Source organism: Vitis riparia, chromosome 3 (genome assembly GCF_004353265.1).
Source record: "Vitis riparia cultivar Riparia Gloire de Montpellier isolate 1030 chromosome 3, EGFV_Vit.rip_1.0, whole genome shotgun sequence".
Lineage (NCBI taxonomy): Eukaryota > Viridiplantae > Streptophyta > Magnoliopsida > Vitales > Vitaceae > Vitis > Vitis riparia.
In genome coordinates this window covers 607,186-634,325 of record NC_048433.1, presented here as the reverse complement: position 1 = coordinate 634,325, position 27,140 = coordinate 607,186, and the positions used below count along the sequence as shown (strand labels likewise).

Sequence of the window (27,140 nt, the reverse complement as noted above, 5' to 3'; positions counted from 1 at the left end):
GAAAAGGATGAGAAGGGATCGAATAAAGGAAAAACTAAAGGAAAGAAAAAAAAAAAAAAAAAAAAAAGAAATTGAAGAAGAGATGGGTGGGGTTTGGATGAATATGTTCAATGGGTTAAAGGAGATGATAATTTTGTAATTTTATATTTATAATTTATTATTAAAAAAAAAAAGTGGATGTCAGGAAAGTTGAGGTGGATGTATCAAGAAACCTCATCCAAATATACAAAGAAATTTCGGTCAAAAGACATGCAATCAAAAGTTTTTTTTTTTTTTTTTTTTTTGGTTATCTCTCTTAAATTGAATGCAAATGTAAAAAAAAAGAAAAGAAATTTCATTAATCATAAGGAAGAAAGAGCAAATATTACATCATAATTGGTTATATTATTCCTGAATATTTTATTTTTAAATTCTAAATTAAATTAAATTCATTACACTTGAAAATAAATAAAATTTTAATAATGCATGAAGATGGTATAAATGAAAATATCTTACATAAAATTAACCTTACTTTAAAATAGCATTAGCATTTTAGTATAATATATTAATATATACAAATGTATAATACTTTTCAAAATATTTAAATATTCTTAATTTTACATAAAACTTTATATTAGAGTTTAAATTAATTTACCCAAAAGCATGGGGACAGTGAAGTAAAATTACCCATAGGGTACCTCATACCTGTCACTTTAACGGTAAAAGAAATGTCAAAGCTCTAGTGCACTGCCTTTCAATGAAGATAGGTAATATCAGTGCGACACGTCATTCGGTTGAGGGTTGTTTGGTCATTTTGTTCATTTAAAGTCCTTTTGACAATGACATGTCATGCCCTGATTGGCTGCTCGGGAATCCTGCGATAGGCCTCCCGAAGACGATCCCTCTTTCAAACCCTAGGTTTTCGAATCCATACTCTGCAACAAGAACCCTAAATTCAATCGGTTCCTTTTCGATTTCTTACAGCAAGAAGCGCTTAAGATGCACAGCTTGTCGACGAAGAAGCACGGTCCGGATCAACCGGACATAGTTGGGCCCACGCCGAAATCACAGCGGTCGAAAATGGTCAAATCTACGGAAGATGGTGAGAAGAAGGTAACGTTTCTCTTCATTTCAAGTTTTGAACAATTACCCATTATCTGAATCGCCAAAAAAAGGAAACCCACAAGGCGGGAACACTTTTTCAATCACAAAACTATAGTGCACTGCTCTAAAATTGCCCTATGATAACAAAGACATGCTGTTTAATGTGTTATTGATCATGGGTCTGGTGTAGAATTTGAATAAAAGGCTCAAAGATGTTGAAATCAGTGTTCCAATAGTGTATGGTAACATCGCATTTTGGCTTGGTAAAAAGGCAAGCGAGTAAGTATTGTATTGTTGAGTGAATGGTTTTTTGGTTTGCTCATTGCATGTTTGAATAAATGCCTGATTGAGTTTCTGAAATTTTAATTAGGTATCAGTCCCATAAGTGGACTGTTTATGTTCGGTCTCCAACAAATGAGGATCTGGGTGTAGTGATAAAGCGTGCCGTGTTTCAATTGCATTCAAGTTTCAATAATCCCACAAGGGTTGTGGAGTCACCACCATTTGAGTTGTCGGAAGCGGGATGGGGTGAATTTGAAATCGCTATTACGCTTTATTTCCAGAGTGATGTTTGTGATAAGCTATTGAACTTGTGAGTTGCTTTTCAGGTCATACAGTTATCGTTTATGTAGAACATTTTTGGAGCTGGACACTGTTTTTGTGATCTCAGAGTAAAAGAGCTAAAGTTCAAAAGTATGCTTATTTTTTTTCTTTTCTGGTTGGCTGCTGAGAAATGGTAGGAAAAGAAGGAATTAGACTTTAAGCATTGAGAAAACAAAAACCTCCATTCAAGTAAATTTAATACAACTATTCAACTTATTTTAGGTGGTGAGAGTGGGAAAGAAAACAGTATAAAACATATGATTCAAAAAATACTTTATTTTCTTTCCCTTGGTTTTCTTGGCAACCAAGCAGTGAACTAATGAAAGTTGAAACAGTTTCTTTTTAGTTCAAAATCATTCTATTATCTCTGCCTAAAATGTGATATTGGAAAACAAGCTGTTAAGCATATTTTGATGGAGTTTAAACTATTTACAGATATCATCATTTAAAGTTGTACCCAGAGGATGAATCTGGACCCATGTCGGCAAAGAAACCCGTTGTTGTAGAATCCTATGATGAAATTGTTTTCTCCGAGCCTTCAGAAGGTTTCTTTGCTCGTGTGCAGAATCATCCAGCCGTTATTGTGCCCAGGCTACCTGCTGGTTTTAGTTTACCACCACCTGGTATGTTTCTTAGCTGTGTTTTCTATAGATTTTGCTCTTTGATATTCTTTACAAGAAAAATATGCTTTGGTTGTTGTAGTACCTCTGGAGGATGTAAATGAAAAGAAGAGGTTTGACTCAAAAGACAATCCTCTAAACCAGTGGTTCAAGAATTTTTCAGAAGCAGATGAACTACTACAACTTGCAGCAGCTCGGCAGCAGGTCAGCATGAATGGGTTGTTTTCCATTTGCATTTACTAGTTCTTCAGTTCATGTGAAAATTGTGGATAATGTTCATGATACATCCACCTAAATGGCAACATATACATTCTACATCCTTCCAAACATGAAGGGGTATCTATTTACACCAAGATGTAATTGTCTGAATCATCTAGATTATAAATGTGGTCTATCATTTTGTCACCAGAAGCTCCCTGCACCATGCATCATGTTAGAATCAGTATTTGAAAAATCAGAAATTTTGGCTGATATTTCACTGAAATTTTGGATTTCGGCTGGCTTTGATATGGAAACAAACCCATTTCAGCCATCCAAAAATCGCCAATAAATCATCATTTTTTTGGCAACTCAATATGGGAACAGGACCCAAATTTTGTCCATCCAAAAATCACCAATAAATCATTGAATTTTTTGGCAATTTTTTCACTAGCCTGTGTTTAAAATTTAATGAAGGGACTGGACCGGAAGAGATGGGGGCTTTACCACAAGCCAGTTTCAATTTAATTTTACTACTGCACATTAAATATTTACACCTTATTTGTCTCTACTAAAACTAAAATGTTAATTCTATATCCATGTTATTAATGAAACATTTAAAATAAAACTTTAGGACATAAATAAATTTTAATTGTCTTACTTTAAATTCCATTAAACTAGTTGAAAATATAAAGATCATCATGATAATCCTTTTGATGAATTTTTCTATATCTTTTGTATAATAACTAAATACAAGAAAAACATAAACTTGTAAATAAAATTATAAATATTTTTAAAAATTAAAAAATTAAAAAAAAAAAAAAAAATCATATACATATCATCATTTCTTTTATATCCCTAAATACATCCAAACTAGATAGATTATCATTTTACTACTAAATGTGTTTTTAATCACAGCATATTATTGTCCAATGTCATAAATTTTATCATATATATATTGTTCTCTTTAAAAATAAAAATAAAAATTCAATACATGTATTATTATTTATTTTATCCTCTCTTAGAGTTTTTTTTCTAATATTTCTTTGAGTTTTAATCAATTTCCATCCCATCAAAATTTCTGTAAAATCTAACCACCGATATTACACAAATTTCCGGTATCCTTGGTTAGAATATAACTAAAGATTTCCCCAATAACAAAAAGATTAAAGCAAATGATCTAATAAGTTTATAGAAAACATTCTTGGAAACTTCCATCATTGTCATGGTTGTAGCACATACATGTGTAACCTTTTGTCCTTAAAATTTAGAATCCTTAAAAGAAAATGGCTTATTTTTTCTCTCTCTCTTTTTTATTAAATTTTAGTTAGTTGATTTCTGGTAATAGCCTTGTATCACCATGTACATGATAATCTCATGTTGTTGATATGGTACTGTGCTCTCAGTACAGCCATGCACTAATGTCACACTCAAGCTTTTTGTAGTTTCATTGTTCCTTGGGAGGCTTCCTTTAGGAATAGCTCACCATCCTCATTCTGTATGCATTTGTAAGAAAGTTTCACATGAAGAAGAGTTTTGTTCTTTGATCATAGCTCTTTCTTCTTTTATGATGTTAGTGAGTTAGCCACACCCTTTCTATGGCTTTGTTCTATTTATAGTAGTTGTGATGCTATGGGGAAATATGGAACTGTGAACTGATCTCCCACAACACTATTTTTTGGATTTAAGCTTTACCCTCATAAAGCAATGCAACCTTTCAGCATGTGGAAATTATGAATTTTGTTATCTACTCTAGGGTGTGCACCATATGATGAAATACATCTGTCACCACAAAATCACTCTATAGGTTAGATTATGGGCTATAAACAGTTGAAACATAAGTTACTGAATCATGAAACTTGGTTCAGTGAATCTTTTGGATTGTATGAAAGGAAAGGAATTGAAGGTTGTTTGACGAGGTGGAGCAATGGAATCAAGCCTTGAAATTTTCTTTTCTTAGAAATTTGTTTTTGCAAGTGAAGAAGTACATAGATATAGGTTTTGTCTTTAAATGATTTTGTAGATTGGTTTGGTTCTTGCTAAGAAAGGGAGTTGTCTTTTGTATTTTCTCTTTTTGGTTGCATCTTATGGTGTTCATTGTATGTGTCTTGTGTACTATGGTACACCATCTCTTTGGCACTTGTTTATTTTATTTTCTATTTTTTTTGCTTATCAAAAAATGAAACTTGGTTTAGTGTAAGAAGAGTGTGGCTATTGTGGAAAATGAATTTTGATGTCATGCAGTAATGGATAAGTCTTTACATTGTAGTCCTCATGTAGAAGCTTCAAATGTCAATAAAAATGGATGATGTAATTGTTGATGCATAGACTCGTTTTGAGAATCAGGAAGAATCATGTAAAGAATGAGAAATAGTGGACTAAGATTGGATTGAAGATTTCAAAGATTGGAATGGCAGAAAGGATTAGTAAGCTAACCCAAATAATTTTGTGTATGGACCTTAACTTCTTTTCATCCAGAAAATATGAGATAGTGAAGCCACTGGGTCCTTATACTAGGGAAGGGCTATTCCCAGACATGCCTCGGTTGCTTCAATGGTCTTTCAGATGCAGATTTTTTTTTTTTTTGATAAGTTGGTCTTTCAGATGGAGATATACAATAATCTGTTTTGGATGAGTTTGTAGCAACCAAAAATCCCTGGCAATTGGACCGTCCTGATGCTGTTCACACTTTGGTTGCAGTGAAGTATTAAGGCTAGTTACTTAGCCTTATTCATATCATTGCTTCATCTGAAACTTGTATCATTTGTAATTATTAATAATGTTCTGCCTCAGCAGATAAGCTTCAGAAAGGTTTCAGAAAGGGCTGTGAGTGCCCTATTAGCTAGGACCATGTTTTGGTTAGATCTTTTCCCTGATGGATCATAAGAACAAATTCTGAGATTCCAGGTTTCAGTGCCAAATAGATCCTAAATCCTGACTTTTTTTGCATCAGTGATTGGATAAGTTGTATTATAGCTTCTTTACTTGCATGGCTTAGAGGAGATAAACCATTCAATTTTTACCAAGAAATGCACAAACCCAAAATTTTTGACAATTTAGTTTCAATGTGTTAGGTGCAAGCTCATATCGCTAAACTCAGAAGACAGATAAGTGTAATTGATGGGCAGCATCAACAGTTGAAACCCACATCTGACCAGTGAATTTACAGCGTTCCTACAAATATTGAGACTTCTAATTGGTTTTGATGATGGAGATCCATGATCACCTAAGAATGTAATGATATGTATTTATTCGGCCCTGAAAAGTTTGTCCTCTTTTCCATTTTATCTTCTTTTCTGTATTTTTTTTCCTTCTCTAGAAAGCTGAATGATAATGCTGCTCTGCATCCAACTGTAAAAGGAAAAGGAATATATTGTAGTTGGTTAAAAGGTCAAAACTGGTTTTACTTTATCTTATGAACTGTCTGCTGGGTTGATTGAATAGAAACCCTTTTGTTTTTTTATTTGATTGTCCTTCTAAAACATGATAACTCGAGTGAGAACCATATGCTATTATCAGGTTCCAAAGAGCATCGGGTTTGATAGCTGCAGGTTGATTGCTTGTATTATTGTGGTTGAAGAAAATGTCTTTTCATGGGGAATACTTTGAACTGTTGAATGATGAATAATTGAAAATGTAACTATGGTATGATGTGATTTTTACTGAAAAATAAAGATGAGATTGAAATTTTGAGCGGATGATTTCCATGTTCGAGTTCATGACTACCTGTATTAAGGAATTCCAGAAGGTGTCTTTTCATTATTTTTCTGGGGCAAAAGTGCTTAACATGCTGGGGTGTTTGGATCCCCTGTTATCATACTATATCCTCTAGTTTTTATATTTCAACAAATCAAGAAAAGGTTCAACTTCTATAGGCTATGATTAGATTTTTGTTACCTTACTTTAAGATCAAGATATTTATCACAATAACATATATATTCTATTTATAATTGACATTTAAATTTTAATGTAAAATAAAATTTTACAAAAGATTGGAAAACAAACATGCATAAATTACAAACTAACACTAGCCAAGGAAACCTTGACAACTTAAACCTCCTTGTGTGATGGTTGTGACACCATTGACACATGACTTCAATGCTGTGATATAGGGGAAAGCCAGGAAAAGGCAATCTCTAGGGATTGGCTAATCATCCCTTGTATCATGTATCATCTTCCTCTAGCATACATCTGAAGGGGTTTAGGAAAGGCTTGTGTCTCTTCTAGATTGGGCTACTTATTTTTATTGTGAAATCAGTAAAATAGGTCAAATTTTTGCTTTGATCTTGTTTTCTATAGTCCTATTTGTTTCTGTAATCCATGCTGGAGCCTTACTTAACGGTACCGTTCATTCTCACTCTCTATAAGCACATCAGTCACCTAACTTGGACGCTCAGTTGGAAATGGTTTCCGAAGTTGTAGAATTATTGGTCGTTGCAGAGGACATGATTTCACATCAATGTCTCCTTCTGTGAGTGATAATAGGACATGTGAATAAAGCTGGGAGGCCATCTAAGGTACCTCCTCAATTAGTCCTTGATGCTTCACTTGTAGGTGGTAAATTGAAGTAGGTTATAGATCCTGACTTTTGTATGGGTCCTCCATGTGCTGTCACAGTCATTTCGATATAATTTGATTATCACTCTGGACTTGGTTTGGCATGTACCAGGTACGAATCTCTATCCTTAAAGCTCAGAAATCCTCTTATTTTTGTTCAAGTGGGTCCAGGGGAATAATCTTCTCATCTCAACTCCATAATGCCTATCTCAATCTATCTAGGCTTCATATAGTTGGGGTTTTAATTTGATGATTAATGCCTGCTGAATTTGTGTTCGTCTCTTTTTGGTAAATTCTGAACCTTCCTGCAGAACAACACTTGTCTGACCGATTAACATTATCTTCAGTGTGGTTCTGCTTATTGATTGCCGTAGCTCTAGTGAAGCATGTAGAGGTAGGCAAGCTGATCTTTTAAGCAACTCATATCTGATGGTATATCTGCTGGCATCATCCTTAGTTTGTTCATCATTAGGTTCTATCGTGCATTTTCAGGCTTTTTCTATGAGTACTTTGTACACAACCTCCTTCAATGTCATTGGTTTTCCTCATTTACATCCTGATGATATCACCTTTCAATGGTGTCATTTAATATCTGCAGTTCTATCCATATCTAGAATGTGCAGATATAGATAAAGTCATTTGTCATGAATAATTTACCAATATTTAAGAGTACCGTGATCTCATTCCTCACCAGTCTCTACAAATGCCTTTGTAAAGGACAAAGGCAACTCAGGAAAAAGTGCATACAAAAACTGAGGGTTTATAAAAAAATTCCAAGTGGGCAGTTACAGTTTGAGAGATGGTTCAGTTGGGTAAGTAAGCTATAGCCGTTTCAAGTAGTTGGGATGATCTCAGAGGACCTTACTATGTTGTCTTTACAGGAGAGTCTGGGGGCAAGAGTAACATGGCCTTCATGTGCTAGATGAAAGAAGGGTCTCCATCAACTCTAAAAGAAAATGCCTTTGTTGATTAGCTTTGGGGGTCACCGCATTTTCAGTGAGAATGGTGGGCCTCTCTCTCCTCCCCTCTGTTTTTATCCTCCATTCTCCCAACCAATCTCATTCACAGAACATGGGGAAGCTTCATCCAAAGACGGTGACCCATGGGTAAGCCTTTGCTTCTAATTTTGTGGGGTTTTATCTATAAATTCATTTCTCTTGTCACCTTCAATAAATTCAACACAGTCCAGGGTATGTAACTTTTAAGTTTGGAGGCGTTACAAGAACAAAACAAGTGATATTGGAAAGAACTTGGGTCAAGGCAATGGGAGGAGTCATGATACAACTTCCATAACACCCCGGATAGAATTCTATGGCCAAAAATGATCTGTCTGGCTGAAACCAAGGATTTGTTGCTGTTGGAGACCTTGTATGTGTACAGTTCTGATTTTCAGTTGATTATTTCAAATCTAGTTAGGAAGATTGTTAAGATGATGAATGAACAGAGTTGTTCACCTGACCGAGTCTTCAATTAGGCTGTATGTGTTCCCAGATGTTGGTCATTACACCCATTAATACCACATTCTAGGTGGCTACATATGTGTTTATGCCAATAGGGATGCATGTACTGTCATGGTCTTTTTGTGGGGTTGGATAAAACAAAAAGAGAAGACAGAAATGCCGGACATAGCCGTATCAGGCATTAAATCTAGCTTTTGCAGATCGCTTTCTGAGCCTTGGAACATGGAGAAATAACTTTTCTGAAATGAGCCAGGCTAGAGAGGGATATCAGTGGTGCTCATTCGAAGTAGATTTATGTCTGATTATAGCTCTTTTCTATTTGGTGGTGGTGGTGGTGGTGGTTTCAGCAGGAGGACCACATGGGAGGCCCCTTACTGTGGAGACACCACCTCCTGCTCTGGTTCAAACACTGGTCGAAATTTTTAACCTGCACTTTCCCCTTTCTCTGAACTTCATGATAAGAGTGAGGAGAAACTAGGAATCATTACCACAAAACCCCATCAACTTGCATATTGGAATACTATTTCTTGTCAGCTTCTAGAGGTTATTGACAACTCTGAAATATAAGTGCTACGGCAAAAGCTTCTTGGCATCAACCAATGCCAAGAAATAAAGCCAATTACTCATCGATCGGTGAGTTATCAATACAAAATGCCTATATGTCCAGCTGAATCCATAACGACCCTTCATTAATATTGTCTCTACTTGATGCTTTCGGTCTTAAAAGATCTCCCCAAATGGGTACCCATCAAGTGTGGTCTCTTCCATTCTTGGCCATTAACATATACAGGATATATGGCGAGATGAGGTTCAGAAAAAGGAGATGAGACCCTAAAATGATGGCATAGAAGAATAATCTAGATTATCCAAAGTGAAGTAGGATGGAAGAGAATATATAAGTACAAAAAGTAGTACTAGGACTTGACGAATATTAAAAGAGAAGAGAAGATAGATGCACGTAAAGGGTTGTTTAAGGGTTTTAGGCTTTTTATCTTTTTTTTGTTAGCATCTCCCTCTATTGATGTATGACCATTTAAAGTTAAAGGTACTGGGGTCAACAGCTGCAAAGATTGCAGTGAAATACACATGGGTTTCTGCAATTTTATAGCTGCACATGCTCTGTGAAAAGTGAAAACTGTTGGTTTTTTCTTTAATTATTTCTATAATCCATCACTCAGTTGACAGAATCACAAGCCCAACAATCAGAAAAAACCAAAGTTTCTACTGGGTGGTACTCCCTAGTACAGTTATTATCAGTCCGTGATTTGTGAGAGAGTTATTTAGGAGAGGTTGAAGATAAAATATAGGGTCAAAGAGTACAGTGAGCTGCAACCCCAATAAACACTAAATCCTTAGCGGCCCAGTTGCCATTATTTTTATTGTTGGAATACAGTAAGCTTTTCAGATCTCCTCTTCCACAAGGTCAGTCACATTTGAAGGCACTTATGAGAGTTTGTCTGGAGAGCAAGTTGACAAATTAATCTAGATTTCTCTTTGTTGTGTTATGTGATAAACCACATAAATTAAGGACACCCTACCCTTTCCTGGATGCAGTACAAGGCAAATATGGAACCACAGAAAAAGGAGAGGAAGATTATTTTGAATGAGAAGTTGAAATTTCAATGGGATTGGAAAACTTAGAAGATTGGAGTAGGAGTAGGGTGTCATTGAAAATGGAAATGGGTATACTGAAAACTGTGATATTGAAACTTGAAATAGATACCAAAGTGAGAGCTGGTGTTTAGGGTAGCACTGTGAAGGGATTGTGGTGAACTACAAATATCCAAACAATACTCTATTAGAAGAGCTGACACAGAAATTAGGTGCTCCCAAACATTAAGATTAAGAGAAAACAAGAGGAAAATTGAGTAGATTTTTAGATGTTTGGAGGTGAAAGAGAGAGCAAGAGAGAGAAAGAGAGGGGGGGGGATGGGGGGTCCATGTTGTCATTTGGAGGACCAACAAGGAACAGTAAACCCAAAGGCCTTGGCTCCCACCATGTCCTTGCGCACATACACATACCCCAAAACACCCGTGGTCTGTCCTTTGCCCCCACACTCCACATGACTATCTCTCTCTCTCTCTCTCTCTCTCTCCACTTTCTTCATAAATACCCTTCACACCCTTCAATCCTCTCACCACTACCGCCTGTGCTCTCCTTTCTGTTTAGTCTCTCTCAACATCTGCTTCCTTCCTTCACACCACAAACTCTCTCAACCCCAAATGGCCATCAGAAAATCAAACAAACTGCCTCAAACTGCAGTTCTTAAGCAAATCCTCAAGAGATGCTCCAGCCTAGGAAAGAAAAATGGCTACGATGAAGATGGCCTTCCTCTCGACGTCCCAAAGGGTCACTTTGCCGTTTATGTTGGAGAAAACAGAAGTAGATACATTGTCCCAATCTCATTCTTGTCTCATCCAGAGTTCCAATGCCTGCTTCAACGCGCTGAAGAAGAGTTCGGCTTCGATCATGACATGGGCCTCACAATTCCATGCGAAGAAGTTGTTTTCCGCTCTCTAACATCGATGCTCAGATGAGAAGAGAGGGTGTTATTATGATGGGGTTTGTTTGGAGAAGATCGATGGCTAAGATGAAGCAGCATTTCCCACTGCTTCTCTTTTTTTAACATCTTTCTTCATTTGTTATTCTTCCCTCTAGATTAATTTTTTCTTTCTTTTGAAACCCTCTCTACTGGGTTTTTGTGTTTAACGACTCTAACCCAAGACCCATGAACTTTTTCTGGGTTAGATTTGTATAAAGTTCCAAGATTTTCCTCATAGAGGTGCCTTGCTACACCCTTTGAGAGAAGTTGCTCATGTTAATGAAAGGCAAGAATGATTTTCCTTTTCACTTTACAATTTTCTCCCTCCCTCCCTCCCTCCCTCCCCCTCTCTCTCTCTCTCCTAGTGTTCTTTAGCCTGTAAATTCTGTGCATGGCTTGAAACACAATGATAAAATGAAATCTCTAGTCAAATCAAATCAAATCATAGAACAAATATCTTAATTTTCATTCCCAAAGTTACCACAACAAGACATTAGGAGAACTGTACCACAAAGTTGAATAATCTTCGGCTCTTTCATCAGAATGAATACTTACAAAAGGGTAGGATTCATTAGTACAAACAGAATTCAGAAAAGCATAAGAGTAGAACCAAAATTTTGAAAAATTTACATCTCATTAAGACTGTTCTTAAATCTTACCACCTTGTCGGCGTGGAGATGAAGAATAGAAACCTCCTATTTGAGTTTTACTGCCAAGTATGTTAAAAAAAGACGTATACGATTCAATTAGAACACGTAAAAGGGTGGGCACATGAGGGCTAATTAAATGCAGTAGAGCGTGGTCCTTGAACAGAAAAAAGGGTTCTTAGGTGAATGTGGTTTCACAATGACATCATGATACGGTACTTTATGATCCCCTACACTTCACTCAATGAGCCGATTAGTTGGACTAGGATAGTTGATAATTCTCAGCCCCTTCGACACACAAATTAAAAGTACTCCCCCTATTAGAGGAAACCCCCAGAAAAGGATTTCTGGATAACCATCAAATTCTTTCAATCTCCTACCCACAAATTTTCCACTCTCCACATGCACTTGCACATCTGCATTTAATTTGTGTATTAATGGTGAATGCATGACACTAGAGATCATACGGGCATTACACGTTACACTGTCATCATGCACGTCATTCACCCAACCCTTATCCTCAAGCTTATATATTTTTCATGGTATTGAAGTAGAAGGATATGATAGTGAGGATGATCTCATCATGAAACTCATCAGCTTGGTGAAAATGATTTCTGATTTGATAATATACAGCTGTGTTGTACTCTAGATCGATCATCAGAGCCTTGTGTTGTTCTTTTTTCTGGGTTTTCCTAGCAGGTGTTAAAGCTGCATATATGGTCTTTTTCTTTGTGTTTTGGCAAGTGGGTATGCACTATGCATTGCATGAATCAATCAATCAATGTTTTGTGGCATGCATGGATATTGTTGATATGGGTTATGCAAGAGACACTGTGAATTTTGAATCTATGAAGGGAAACCAACCATATATTTATGTAATCTTTTAAAGCGTAGCTGCTTTTTGAGAGTAGGACCAGCAAGAGAAACAAGGAGGTGCCGCTGTTTTAGCTGGTCCTCTTCTAATATGTGATCTCTTTTTCTTGGTAAAGCATCATTGCCCTTCTTTTTGTTTCAGCCACAGAACTCCTTTTCTGACAACTCACACACAGAGCTCTCTCTCTCTCTCCCTCCCCCTCTCTCTCTCCCTCTCCCAACTGACTTGGACCCCAAAAGAATATCTTCTGCTGCTGCTAATCCTCTACTGCCAAAATTCGTCTCAGAATCCTCTCATCCTCAAAAAAATATCTCCAGTTCCCCCATTATTGTTCTGGTGTTCTTCATGCCCATACCTGCCACTCTCTCTCCCTCTTTTTTAATATAATTTATCCATGTCTTGCATGCCCTCTGTGACTTCCTTTGTTTTCTTTTAGGTTTTTTTTTCCCCCATTTAACCCCATTAAAAGTTGTGTATGGGAATGGTGGGTGAGTTGGTAGAGTAGGTTAGAAACTCCATTTTTTGTCAGCACAACCATTAAAACACTCATCTGCTAAACTCCATGCTCACATTGTGGTTTAAACATGAGAATTAATTGAAGGAAGTTCCAGATGGGTGGTGCTCACCTGAAAGTAGGTTTTTCACCTGAGTAGAGCAATGATAAAGGTCAGGCATGTATCTGACTCATGATGCACATGGAATCTACCCTAGTTTGTGATGCTCTTTATTGATATTTACTGATCATCCACATGTCCCCTGCATCGTCACCCACACATGAATGGCCTCATTGTCTATTCTTGTTTCCCCCCTCTTCAAAATTTACTTCTAAGCCCTTAAGGGTGTAGAGGTGGTTCATCTGAAAAGTGGATTTATGTCACCTAAGTTTGCTTTGCCAACATTCAAGATAAATACTCTTAAAACAATTTTCATATTTACTCATAAAAATTTAAAGAAAAATATACAAAGGAATATATTACTATAGGGATATGGGAAATGGGTTCGAATGTCTAAATAAAAAACAAGGGGCCCCTTCCATTGACATTGGAGACAATAGTCACATGCAGAAAATGGTGATAAAATGACAGTAAGTGATCAGATCATCTTTCAATTCAAGGACTTCTTCTCTTAGAAAAACAAGACCTAAAACATAATTCAAAGTATAGAGAGGGTTCCATCATTTTCAGTTTTCTGCATGTATATGCACTTTTCCTTTCTTTTTTTGCTTCTTTTTCCCCCACAGTGCTCCACATTCATTACCTTTTTCTGTTTGATTCACTCTTCATTTCTCTTTCTTAGAGCCAAATAACTATTTTCAACAGTCATAATTTTGTATTTCACTGTTAGAATTGCTTTCCTCACCTTAATTTGAATGGTGTTTGGCCACTTTTAGAAAAAAAATTATTGGTTGGACTAATTCCTTTGCATTATTTTGGTGCACATTAATGCAACTTGCCTTCTTGTTAACCATCTAATAATGAATCAAAGCTTTAGAATTTGAAATTTCTCGTGTTTAAGTGATAAGATAGAAGAGAAAATTCATACTATCTAGGATTTAGTCGATAAGAAAGATTAAAATGTCTCGTACGTTGTCTATTTAGACGTCTAGATAAAATGGTAAACCCATGCCGACCATATTTTAACCTAAATTTAATATTATTAAGATAAATTTTTAATATAAAAAAATTGGGATTTGATTATTTCTAATCTAAGCTTGTTTGACTTGTAATGATTTGGACAACCAAATTGGGCAGCCCATGTGCTCTTGGCAGCTGAGGAATAAAATATTGAATAAATCACAACTAAAAAATATTAATTAAAATGGTCCATTATGACATTACTATCCCCATCTAATCTTGTTTTTCTATGCCCCCATTTGATCATTTTCAGTTAGGTATACCCATAATTCAAGAAAAAAAAAATAATTAATTTATGATTTTTCACATTTCCATAATTCAAGGAAATGGGAAATGTCTAAATGAAATGGATACTAAAATTCTGATTTTACACATTTCCATAATTCAAGGAAATAGGAAATAGGAAAAGTCTAAATGAATTGAATACTAATATTCTAAATGTTGGGAGGAAAAGCCATCACAAATGTTACCATGATTAGAGGAATATTCACTTACCTTATCTAAAATAAATATAGTACAATGAATACTATATATTATACAACATAAGTTAGACAAGGGTGAATATTAAGATAATATTTTTTTATGGTAATTTAAGATAATTAATTAACCTTATGGGTCAACATGGACACTTAAGGTTTCTTTGAAAACTATTATTAAAAATAGTTTACTGTTTTTTAATTTTTTTTTTAAACAATTTTTTAAATCAAAAAATACATTTGACAAATCTTTTTATTGAAATTTTTAAAAAAATTATTATCAAAATTAATCATTTAAAAAAAAATAGTGTTTTTAGATGTGTTTGTAGAATATTTTGAAAAATAATAGATAATATAAAAACTGTTTTAGAAAATTTTATATTATACCTATATATGTCTAAAAAATCAAATAAAAAAAAAAAGTTTTGTTGTTTTTAAAGCATTGTGTGTTTATATATAATACAGAAAAAAAAATTAAATATTCTCTAAATTTTCAATTATTTCTTAGAATATTCTCTAAACACCACTTCAAAACACCTCAAAATTCTTCTTAAAAAATAATATATTTTCAAAACAAATTTTTAAAATGATGTTTTCGATGTTTTCTAAGTTCCAAAATATATTTTCTGTTCTTTTCCGGATAGTTTTCTTGTACATACCCAAAAAAAGATGCCCTTTTTTTTGGTATTGAACTAAAAACCCTAATGTAATCACTTCTAGATCTACCAAACATTTCATCAAAACCTTATCACACCTTAAACCCACCTTAAAACTCCCAACACTCAAATGAATTCAAAGAATAATAATAATAATAATAGAAAAGAATCCCAAAAATGGATGAAGATGGAACAAGTTGATAACAAAATTAAGCCACTGCATGCATGATATATTATTCATGTACCCACAATTATGATTTTGTTTTTGTTTTTGATGTGTCTGTTTTTTGGAAATAGTTTACATTAATTTCTCAAGGCTTGAAATTGGGTGAAGGGACATAGAGAGGCACTAGTGTAGGGAGGTGGGAGGTGTTGTAGGGAACCCTATGTCTATGTTGGGGCCTTTCAAGGTTGAAATATATTTGAAGAGATATTGTGACTCTGAGATTGAATGTGCTGTCGGACTAGGTGTCCTCCACTAGGGTACTACCCTTCATTTTCAATTCTTCTTCTCCACATATTTTTCTATGCCCAATTCCAAATGAGGAAAACATTAAATTAAACTATGTCTTTTCCTTTGTACCCTCTTTGTAATTTTTAAATTTTTCTTTCTTTTTCTCCTTTATTTTCCTCTTTTTCTTCAAAATTATGGAAATTTTAATTTACACCTATTATAATTAGGTTTTAAAAAATAAAAACAAGGTTACCCATGAACCATTTTGATGTTATCTGACAACCCTTTTCTTTGGAAGGTGGTTTAAATTTTTAATAAATAAATAAATAAGCAAAAATGGAGAATGGACCACCAACAAACGACGTCGTTTTGATCTGGTCCCCCATATATCTGAGGCCACGCTGCTTTGAAGAGTGAGCCAGAGGGTGTACCAACAAAAGTGTCCTACTCCTAATATGGTACAAATCAGTACTGAATCTCTTTCGTGGGGGGCATTGTCAGGGACTGATAATCTCACCCTCCCCAACTCACTCACCCACCTAAAATAACTGCCATTTATTAACCACCTTCACCTCTTCACCACCCACCACCCACAGGCCACGGGCCCACAACTACCACCCTTCATGACAAAACTGAAACCCTGCAGCTCCATGAAAGTGATAATTGGGGCTTGCTCCTGCTCCATCAAATCAAATCCTAGGGTTTTAGGAGTTGTTGAATATTGAGCTTGTGATCCAATTCAAAGTAGCCAATAGGGTCTCTACTCGTATCTCTTGGTGGGTCATCCTCATTACTATTCATTGGGGTGATGTGCATGTGATCGGTGCCCCCACTTGTATCATCAAAATAGTAGAACGTTTGCAAGTACATGTATGATGTACCCACTTGGTTGTTGCCCTAGTAGTTAGGGTTTTGGGTCTCTCTATCTTGGACATTTTTCAATTTTTATTCATTTTTCATGAGTTAATTTTTTTGGGTTTTTATGGGTTTGAGTTGGGTCATGGTTATGGTTAATGATATCACATTGGTAATTATTATGAGGAAAATGAGAAATTATTTCCATGCATGAATATATAGTGTATTGTATTTTCATAAAAATATCTAATTTAAAGTAATAATTAAAAATAAATAAAAAAAAATAATCAGTCAACATCATCAATTTTACCGATAGAATCAATAATCGAATCCCCTTTTCAAGAACACGCGTGAGAATTGGACCTACTTGATGTTGAACTAGTTTAAATCATTGCCTTTCGCTTTCTTTCACTTCAAAATAATGTTATTTTGATCATATATTATATATCTCAAAATTAAAAATTGGTATCATAAAAAAACAATTTAAAAATAAATGTATCTATATTCGGATATTTTATTAATATTGTAAAAATTAATACCTATAAGCTTATTCAAAAATAAATCTCGGGTTTTTTTTTATAAAAATAGCGTCTTCTAAGTTTGCTCGTAAACATTTATCATGATACGATTGAGGAAAACTTGAAAATTTAGATTGAGGAAAACTTGAAAATTTAGGGGGAATTATTTGGAATTAAGTTGGATCCAGCACTGAGTTAGTTAGAATAGGTGTTTTCAAGAATAAAATTTTGCATATTAATGAAAATAATTGGAAATGATTTTGCCATGTGGGGTTGAGAATTTGAATGTCATTTCATATTCAATATTCAAACTTGTCACATATGAAATGAAATGAAATGGGGTCACTTGAAGCATGCTTTGATCTCAAAATAAGATTGAAATAAAATGGTCATTTCTTAAAGCCCTAATATTTGACTTTTCTTTTTAATTTTTAATTTATTTTATTAAAAGGGAAAATTTGAATGTACTAAAGTTTTAAAGTGTAGTCACATGATTCATTTTCTTGATTAATTTTTTAATATTATAATCATATTTAAAAGTGTAATTTAAGAAAACACTTGAAATGTTTTTTTTTTTTTTTTTTCCAACCTAAAAGGAAAAGTTATGATAATAATTAGTCAAAAAGCTCAAAAGATTTGGGCCCTCCACCATGTGGAAGTGGGGCAATAGAGAGAGGGGAAGGGCCCTGGAAACTGAGCACTTTAACAAGTCTATTCACAACTTTGCTGGCAATATCTGATCAATAGGCCCAATTAGCTTTTGACCAATCTATTATTAACCGAAACTACTTCTTTTTCTTTTTCTTTTTTTCTTTTTTTAATGATAATTACTGAAAATGTCACACCACCTTTATATATATATATATATATATATACATATAATCAATTTTTTTCAACCAATTTTTAATATTAATTTTTATATCCAATATTTTATGTTTAATATATTTATATAATTATTTTGTGCTTAAAACAAGTAAAAATAATAAAAAAAATAAAAAATATTTTATGAAAATATCTTATTTTTTATTCTTAAAAACAGAAAATAAAAAACAGTTTTCTAATTATCAAATGTGTTTTTTTATGGTAAAGAATGAAAAATTATTCTTAAAAACAGTTATTAAACAATAGTTTAAATTCCATATCATAAATATTTTCAAAAATAATTTTCTTTTCTTCAAAAAAAAAAAAAAAACTTTTAACCTAAAAGCAATTTTCTATTTTTATAAACAAAAAATACAATATTTTTAAATAACATCTTTTAATTATTTTTATTTGTTTTCAAAATATTATTTTAAAAAATAATTAAAAATAAAACAATACATATAAATTTTATTTTTATAACATATTCAAAAATATTTTTTAAAAAAGTTAAAAATATATCAAGTTACAAAAAGATTTTTTAAGTATGAAACAACAAATATCATATTTGAAAAACCATTTTCTAAAATACTTCCCCACCATGACAAGCGTGAAAGGAAACTTTCAATTATCAAGATCAGGAGTGACAAGTGTCACAGAAACCATTGGATAGGTATGGAATTATGGATTGACCACTTGATTTTTCATTTTTGTATGAACCCAAGCCTGAGTCCTTTCAAAACCCAGCAGTGGCCCCTAATTATTGCCCTAACAACACTATTATTGGTCTCCAGGGTGTGTTCATGGGCTCCATTCATTACCCTTTCCCATGGCAACCATCTTCGCATTGGGCTCCTCCTGTCCCTTTTTTTCAACATCTCAGTCACCCTCACTTAACACAAAAGCTTATCTCCTTCCTAATAATTCCATTCTTCTATCTATATTTTATTGCCTTCTTTTTCATTTTTCCCTTCTTTTTTCTTAATTAGAGTTACATTAAGCATATGGTATTTTAGGATTTATCACAAGGTTCCATCATTTGATTGAATTCTCAATTATATATCTTATAATAATGTTTTTTCTAAATCTTTTTAATCATTCTTTTGGGCTTTTTCCATAGTTCATAACAACTCATCTTCAAAACTATGAAAGGCATGTGTGTCATTAATGTTACTCTCTTTGAAACAACTTTCTTAATTATTTTTTCAATTCTGTCCTTTTGTATGGTGCTAGTTGTGAAAAGCTACCAATGTGACAAGTGGACCTAAAAATAAACGTCATTAGGGTCGAATTTATGACTTGTTATCCATTGATACCTTGATATCGTATTAAGCTATCAATCTGATGTGAAATTTGAAGTCATTAAAAAATGGGTTAAGCTAACTTAGTTTAATCTTTTTAAAATTACTTTCAAACACGCTCTAATTCTTAAAAATAATATGGTTATAGAAAATACTTTTATCATATATTGATAAACAATTCTTGGTATCGAAATAAGAAATAAATATCTATTTGTCAGTGATTTTAATTGAAGTGTTTTAAATTGAAAGTAATTTTCAAAAGTGGGTTTTGAAAGAACCACTTATCAAGTGATTCTTTAGAAACGACTTTTAAGTAATTTTTTAGATTTTAAAAAATTTACGAAACACTTGATTTCTATAAGAAAGCGCTTTCAAGATCTCATGTTTAAATTTGCCTTCATTGAAGGTGATGATATATTTAAATTTTGTTGATCTTGAGCTTTTCTCTAAGGAAAACCAAGGAAGGTCATGGGCTTGGTCAAGCCCCTTCAAACACTTGACTAGAATTGGCGGTTGGACCACAATTCAAGCCCAGCCCAACATGCTTTATTTGGAAAGCTCTTGTAGAACATTTTCATACAATAAAATACCCAAGCCCTTTGTTTGGTTGCCAAGAAAACAACAGAAGAAAGAAAAAAGAAAGAAAGAAAAATGAAACTTGAAACTTTATAAAGTTTATAGTTGCTATCATAGATTCTGTTAGCTCCCTTGTTTTCTAATTCATTTTTTTTTCTAAACACTTAGATAAAATGAATTAATCATTGAGACAATACAAATAATTTGTATTTTATCTTCAAACTGCTTTTTCAATATTGTATTTCCCACTTCACTTTCTTTCATTTTCTTATGTGGTGTTTGTTTTTTTATTTAATTTTAAATAGAGTCTAAATGTTTAATAGTGTTAAATATTAAGTTGTTTGTTTTTATAGTATTTTATTTATATTAATTATTAAGTATTAAAAAATAAAATAAAAAATATATGTTATTTTTTCTATTTAGAAAAAAATACATAATTTGGTTTTTTCTATTTAGTAAAAAATTTATAATAAGTTATGAAAAAATAGAAAAACAAATAACCTAAATTCTAAAAACATATTACTTTCAGCAAAAAGCAAAAAAAAAATAAACACCACCTTAGTCTTACATTGTTTTTTTTTCTTTTTTGCAAGCAATCCCATACTGAAAATCTGTTTCAAACCTTGTATCATAGGATAAATATATATATTTTTTAAAATTACACATTTTCCAATTATTTGTAAAAAGTTGATTTATAAAATTTGTTTGTATTCCACCCTGCTTCTCTTTACTTCTATTTTTCTTGATTATCTTTCATTCTTATAAATTGAATTATTTGATTGAAAGTCTTACTCAACTAGCTATTGAAAGTGTATACTTAATTAAAATTGAGTTGTTAAATCGTAAAAACACCGACTTACATATTTGAGGAAGCAAAATCAATTTTAAAGACAATCAATCAAATTCAATTTCCTTTTATATCGGGAAGTAATCCTTTAATAAAAAGTTGGTATTAAAGTCAAAAATCAAATAAATTGTTGGATTGCAACAACATTGTAGTTTTACATGGTGTGTGTGACACTTACACCATACACTTTAGTACATCTGATGTGAAATGTCATTAAAGATTTATCTCATCGCATGGTAGACACAATTGATTTTTGGAAAATTTCATATTTTCTTTCATATATAAACAACAAAATTTTTGAGAATTTTATCATTTTTTAAATAATTCTCGATAAAATTTATAAAGCAAATCAAATCATAGACATTAAATTCTTTAATTCTTTATTATTCTTTTCCTTTCCGATCTTTCCAACATCAAATGAAATGAAATGAAATATTAATTTAATATTTCAAAAGGACGTGAAATGAAATGAAATGAAATGAATAAGGGGATTAATCTAAAAATAATTCATATAATCTAATCTTTAAATTCTTAGTATAATTGGTGGGGTGTTTGAAAAAGAAAAGCATAATACATCATCCACTCCACTCATACTCCTTACAAAAATGTCAAAGAGGCAAGCAAACCCTTTTGCTATCATTGAAAAGTGAGCTCCATTAGACCGTTTTTCCAATTGCAGAGGGGCCCAAGAACATGCTCCTCTCTCTATTATTACTCTAAACAAATCTTGCAATGCCTATCTTTTGAATTAAGACAAAACCCATATCATGCATGCCCACAAAACGGTGTCATTTTCATGAAATTCTATACATTTTATCCTTTTATTTTTTGCTTTATTCTAACGCGGCGTTACCTATTGCTTACGCGGAACATTTTCTATACTACATTTATAAAAATAATATGGATTTAAAATATTTTATTATCTTATAGAATGGGATTCCAATTCCATAGTCCCCCCCTTTTCTCGCAAGGAATTATGTGACAAGTTCTAGAAGAAGGTCAAGATTCTGTTATGGGATGCTAAAATTAGGGTTGTTTCCAAAGTTATCAAGATTGTATTAAACCTTTATGCTATATTTGATTCCAGGGGGAAAATATTTTTGAAGAGAAACTTTTAGTCTTTTACAGACATTAATGATAAAGGGGGTGGTGAGTGTGGTGACTTCCAGCTAGAAAACAAGGAGATGGGGTCCAACCCTAACATGAATTGCACTTCTGATTCAATTTCAAAACTTAAATAAATCATTACATCGGAGCTTGGTTGCAAGCAATGAGTAGCAGTGCCGGAGAGCCGGGGAGCCGGAGTGCCACTCACTGCAATCATCATCTCAACAGAATGATTAACACTGGAAACTTTTAGTCTTTTACTCTTCTTCTCACTTCCGCTCGCTTCATTATTACTAGGTTAATATATAATTAAAAATAATTAATTGCGATTCATTAGGAAGATGAAATGACATACATAAATTAATAATAATAATAAAAAAAAATCAAAAATTTTGTGCTATGCCTAACTCGCCTCCTCTGACTCGGGGCGACTCAAGGTTAAACAATAGAAAGAAATAACTCGCTAACTAATAAATTAATAAATAAATAACAGTCAGCTGAGTTCACTCAACTCGGGACGACTCACTAGTTGATTAACATATGGAATTCTCCGCGAAACGGTGGAGCAACGGCCGAGACTCCACGTGGCAGGATCTCTGGAAGTCGTCAACCATGGTGACTCGCGGCGAGAGGCTCGATTCGCGCCTGGACACTACTCGGAGGACCTCCTCGAACACCGACTCATCGCAGGGAATCGCCAGGGGACCGTGGTTGGCGAAGCCGTACTCTTCCTCGGCTTGGAGGAGGAGCGTCTTGAAGACGGGGTGGTTCAGGTACGACGCGCGCACGATGAACCTTCTGTACCTGCTCCCCACGCAGATCGCGACGTGGCCGGCTGGGACGTCGGACGGAACCCTAATGACTACATCTGACGCACACGACGACGAACACGCAGCCATCCTCCGCCATCGACGAAGCATTTTCTGGATCCTCACAATGTGCCGGATCTTGTCGCCGTTCCCGATGGTCGGCTTCATTTTCCGGCGAGATACGTAGAGCAAGAAAGTACAGAAAGAGAGGGGAGAGAGAAGGTGAAGGTAGTTAGCTGTGGCGTTTGAACGAGGCGGTTATAAGGTAGTGGAGAAGTGAAAAAGGACATGGATTTGAAGATAATTACGAAACCAGGTTCATGGCCATGTGATTGGCACTAGCAGGCCACAAAGCCACCATCTAACGTGGGATTTGTTTTACTAGTCCAAATATCTCGATTATTGCGCTCTACACATCCAAATATTTATTTTCAAAAATTATTTTTTCAATTATGGGCATAATAATAATAATAATAATATAAAAAATTATTTGTTATTATTAGAGTTAATCTCAAAGCATATTATCAATGCATTCAGGAGAATCACATATCAATTGCTTCTCCAAAAAATTTTACAAAATTTTTTTTAAAAATTTTATCAAACACTTTAAAATTATATTTAAAATAAAAATAAAATACCCGCCTAAAAAATTTCATGAATATTTTTTTTTTATAATAATAGAAAAATATAAATAAGTTATTTCATATATCACAATTATTTTTTTATAAAAAAAAGTTTATTATTTGTATTTTGAATAAGAATATTTTGTAAATATTACTTTCGTTTTCCATTTGTTGAAGTGATTAAATTTATGTTCCATACAACATAAGATTTAATATTATAGTATGAGTAAAAAGATTTTAATTAAATATGGTATTTAGGCAATACTAGAAAAGCCAAATATATGTATTAACTTTGATAAAGAAAAGAAAATTACAAACAACAAAAAGTGATAGGGAATCTTCTTTAGACGTACGTGGGGAGTCCACATTTGGAATCATCTCAAACAATGCTACTACCTACTTTACTAAATCAAAACAACAACTACTTTCAACTCATGCATTCCAATTTATTTCTTCTTCTTTTTTTCCAGAAAAAAGAAAAAAGAAAAATTAATATACCGTTGCTTAGAATGTTTCATAGAGAGCTTCGATGCTTATATTAGTTGCAGACATGGCGGTCTCTTCACTTCCTCTTATCTCTCCTCACACGCCTCGATACCCTAAGCTTTTTAGAATATATACAAGAGAGCCCTTGACTCAATGGCCGGCCAAGGTTTAGAAGAGGAATTGTGAGCCCCATGCGCACGTTAACCCACTTGTTTTCAACCCCATTATGCAAACCCACACACGAAATTTTAATACACTCGGTCGGAATGACTCACTCGGAATGACTCACTGGTTGATTAACATATAGATTTCTCGGCAAAACCGTGGAGCAACGGCCGAGACTCCACGTGGCAGCGTCTCTGGAAGTCGTCACCGATGGTGAGTCGCGGCGGGTGGCTTGACTCGGACCTGGACACCACTCGGAGGACCTCCTCGAACACCGACTCGTCGCAGGGAATCGCGAGCGGGCCGTGGTTGGCGAAGCCGTACTCCTCCTCGGCTTCGAGGAACAGCGCCTTGAAGACGGGATGGTTCAGGTACGCCGCGCGCACGATGAACCTCCTGCATCCGGTCCCCACGCAGATCGCCACGTGGCCGGCTGGGACGTCGGAAGGGACCCTAATGCGACCACCTGAAGATGCAGCCTTCCTTCGCCAGCGACGGAGCATTTTCCGGATCCTCACAATGTGCCGGATCTTGTCGCTGCTCCCGATGACCGGCTGCATTTTCCGGCGAGATACGTAGAGCTGGAAAGTATAGACTATAGAGAGAGAGTGAGAGGTGGTGTACTGTTGGCTTTTGAAGGAGGGAGTTGTAGCCTTATAGGTGGTGGAAAACTTAAAAGGGCATGGATTGGGATATAATTACGAAGCTAGGTTCATGGCCACGTCATCAACATACCACAAAGACACCATCTAAGTGTGTAACATGGGATGAGTCTTACTAATCTTATTTTCTTGTTTATTGTCTTCCTTTTTTCTACCAAATATATTTTTCTTATTCAAGATATTAATAACCTTTTGCATAGCAAAAATATCTTTAATTTAACGAAAATTTATATTATATTTAAATTCTGTTTAGTAGTGATTCTAAAAAACGTTTTTAATATTTTTAATATTTAAAAATTTTCATCATTCAAAAAATGTTATAAATGTTTTTTAAAATCATTTTCAAATACACTTATTTTCACCACGAAATTGTAGAAAATAATAAGAAAAAATATAATTATGAGGAAGTTTGGATATTTTATTTACATTTGCATCTAACACCTAACACAATCAACTCTATTAATTACACAATTTTAAATAAAATTAAAGTATTATAAGAGTCCACATTTGTAATAATCTCAAATAATGTTGCCATCTACTCTATTTAATTCACATTTGAATCATAGCCACTTGCCCACACCTAAAATTAAAACACACAAGTACCTTTTACTCTACATTCCAATTTACCTTTTTTTTCTCAAAAATAAAAAATTTAAAACAATGATATTTCTTAAATAATAGTAAGAACATGTTATTACTTAACAAAAATCTATGATACTAATTTAATATTATAGAGTTTTCATTTTAAACTATATAAATATAATGAAATATGTATTGTTGAACGAAATACGAAACGAATATGATAATAATACAAATAAATGAGAATGTTAGAGATTATAATGGGACAAGTTTTTTTGAGTACCCATTTCACCCCACCCCTAATAGGAAGAGTTTGGAATAAAGATGAACGGTCCGAGATTGTTTGGGAAATTCTTTAAAACTTAAGATGGGTTCAGTTATAACTTTATCTTGTCACACCTCATTGCCTTTATAAGAAATTTTAAATAAAAATTTATTTTAGGTGATTTTTTTCATTTTTCAAAATTTTTGAGATAAATAAACTATTATTTTTTATAAAAATAAATTACAAATATTTTGAATATTTATTTATTTACAAATCATATTTTTTTAAATAAATTTTAAATTTTAAAAACAAAAAAAAAAATTAAAATTAGATGAGTAGGTATGAGAATTTCTTGTATTTGACTTGTCTTGTCCTGTCCTGTCCTGTCCATTTAGTATTATATTTTAATCGGGAATGAAAATAAATATAAATAAATGGGATAAAGTTAGGATACAGATGACCCGTCCAAACATGCTTCATTGCCATAGTACAAAAAATACGTGGAGAAAAATCCAATCTCTATTTCTCAAAGATGACAATACAATATAATTGGAGTACAAATACAAAAAAAAAAAAAAAAAAAAGGTTTTTTTTTATGATATTAGTACGAAACTACGAATCAATAATCCCAACTCAACTCAGTGAGTCATTTCGTAATCCGGGGGAGAAAGGGACTCGGCTCAAATATGAGAAAAACAAATAGGTCAACCTTTTCTCCATACTTACATATGTAGGTAACATGGTTGAACCTAAAGCTTATAAGATTTTCAGTTAATGATCAACTAAACCAATGATTTAAGAATGAAAATGACCAAATATAAAAAATAAAATAAAATATTTATTTGGGTATTTATTTATTTATTCTATATCCCATGATCTCTTTGTCTCCCAGTATCTTTTAACACAGTAATCTCTGATTAAAATAGAAAAAATGGAAAGATTTAGGGAATATATGCTGGGGCCTGCTTCTGAACTCAAAACAGTTCAATTGGATCTATGCTAACTGCATCTATTCATTTTTTTTAAAAAAAAAAAAGCAAGAAAATTAAACAAGAATTGGAGTTTGCTTTAGGGAGGGTGCAGTGCTGTCCCTCTGCAGGGCTACATCAAGAACTTGTCAACACAAAATTATGCAGCTTGATTATGTATAAGCAGTAGGAGACATTTCCAATGTTTGGTTCCCAATACTTTAAGTGGAAGTTCATGATCTTTAGTGGTAGTTAAACCTTATTTTTGGTCTTCTTCTTCTTTTTTTTTAGCTCCATTTGCATGATCCCATGTGGAATTAAATTTTTTTCATTAGGTTTGTAATAAGATTGTGATTTATAGAGGCAATGGTAGAGTATTAGCTCAAGCCCATTTGACACATCAACCAACGGCAACAGGGCTTGAGTAGGAATGGCAATGGGGTGGGTTCGGGATGGGTCGCCCCCATCCCAACCCCGTCCCGTTTATTAAAAACAATTTTCATCCCCGTCCGGTTTAAAAAATTAAACGAGGCGGCACGAGTATGAGAATTTACCATACCCCCGCCCCACCCCACGCTTTTTTAAAAAAAAAATTATTTTTAAAATTTTTTAATTACATTAAAATAAATATATTTTATAAATAATAAAATTATTATATTTTTTATAACTTATTTTATTAAAATTTTTAATTATTATTTATATATTAAAAATAGTAA

At 33.5% G+C, this 27,140-nt stretch overlaps 4 protein-coding genes across 4 annotated transcripts; 2 read left to right on the top strand and 2 right to left on the bottom strand.

Moving 5' to 3' along the window:
• Positions 1-839: 839 nt before the first annotated feature.
• On the top strand, positions 840-5,967 carry LOC117908479 (transcription initiation factor TFIID subunit 14b-like). The gene is made up of 6 exons (XM_034822082.1): positions 840-1,092; positions 1,274-1,362; positions 1,454-1,675; positions 2,122-2,309; positions 2,389-2,510; positions 5,579-5,967. Exons 1-6 carry the CDS (start codon positions 979-981, stop codon positions 5,663-5,665), a joined length of 822 nt encoding a protein of 273 aa, XP_034677973.1. The 5' UTR covers positions 840-978; the 3' UTR covers positions 5,666-5,967.
• A 4,680-nt stretch (positions 5,968-10,647) lies between these two features.
• On the top strand, positions 10,648-11,377 carry LOC117911422 (auxin-responsive protein SAUR50-like). The gene has a single exon (XM_034825793.1). The coding sequence runs from the start codon at positions 10,745-10,747 to the stop codon at positions 11,057-11,059; it is 315 nt and encodes a 104-aa protein (XP_034681684.1). The 5' UTR covers positions 10,648-10,744; the 3' UTR covers positions 11,060-11,377.
• A 10,556-nt stretch (positions 11,378-21,933) lies between these two features.
• Positions 21,934-22,991, bottom strand: LOC117911529 (auxin-induced protein 6B-like). Its single transcript, XM_034825938.1, has one exon. It carries the CDS (start codon positions 22,842-22,844, stop codon positions 22,401-22,403), a length of 444 nt encoding a protein of 147 aa, XP_034681829.1. The 5' UTR covers positions 22,845-22,991; the 3' UTR covers positions 21,934-22,400.
• A 570-nt stretch (positions 22,992-23,561) lies between these two features.
• LOC117911526 (auxin-induced protein 6B-like) lies at positions 23,562-24,563 on the bottom strand. The gene has a single exon (XM_034825937.1). The coding sequence runs from the start codon at positions 24,508-24,510 to the stop codon at positions 24,082-24,084; it is 429 nt and encodes a 142-aa protein (XP_034681828.1). The 5' UTR covers positions 24,511-24,563; the 3' UTR covers positions 23,562-24,081.
• Between the last annotated feature and the right edge of the window lie 2,577 nt (positions 24,564-27,140).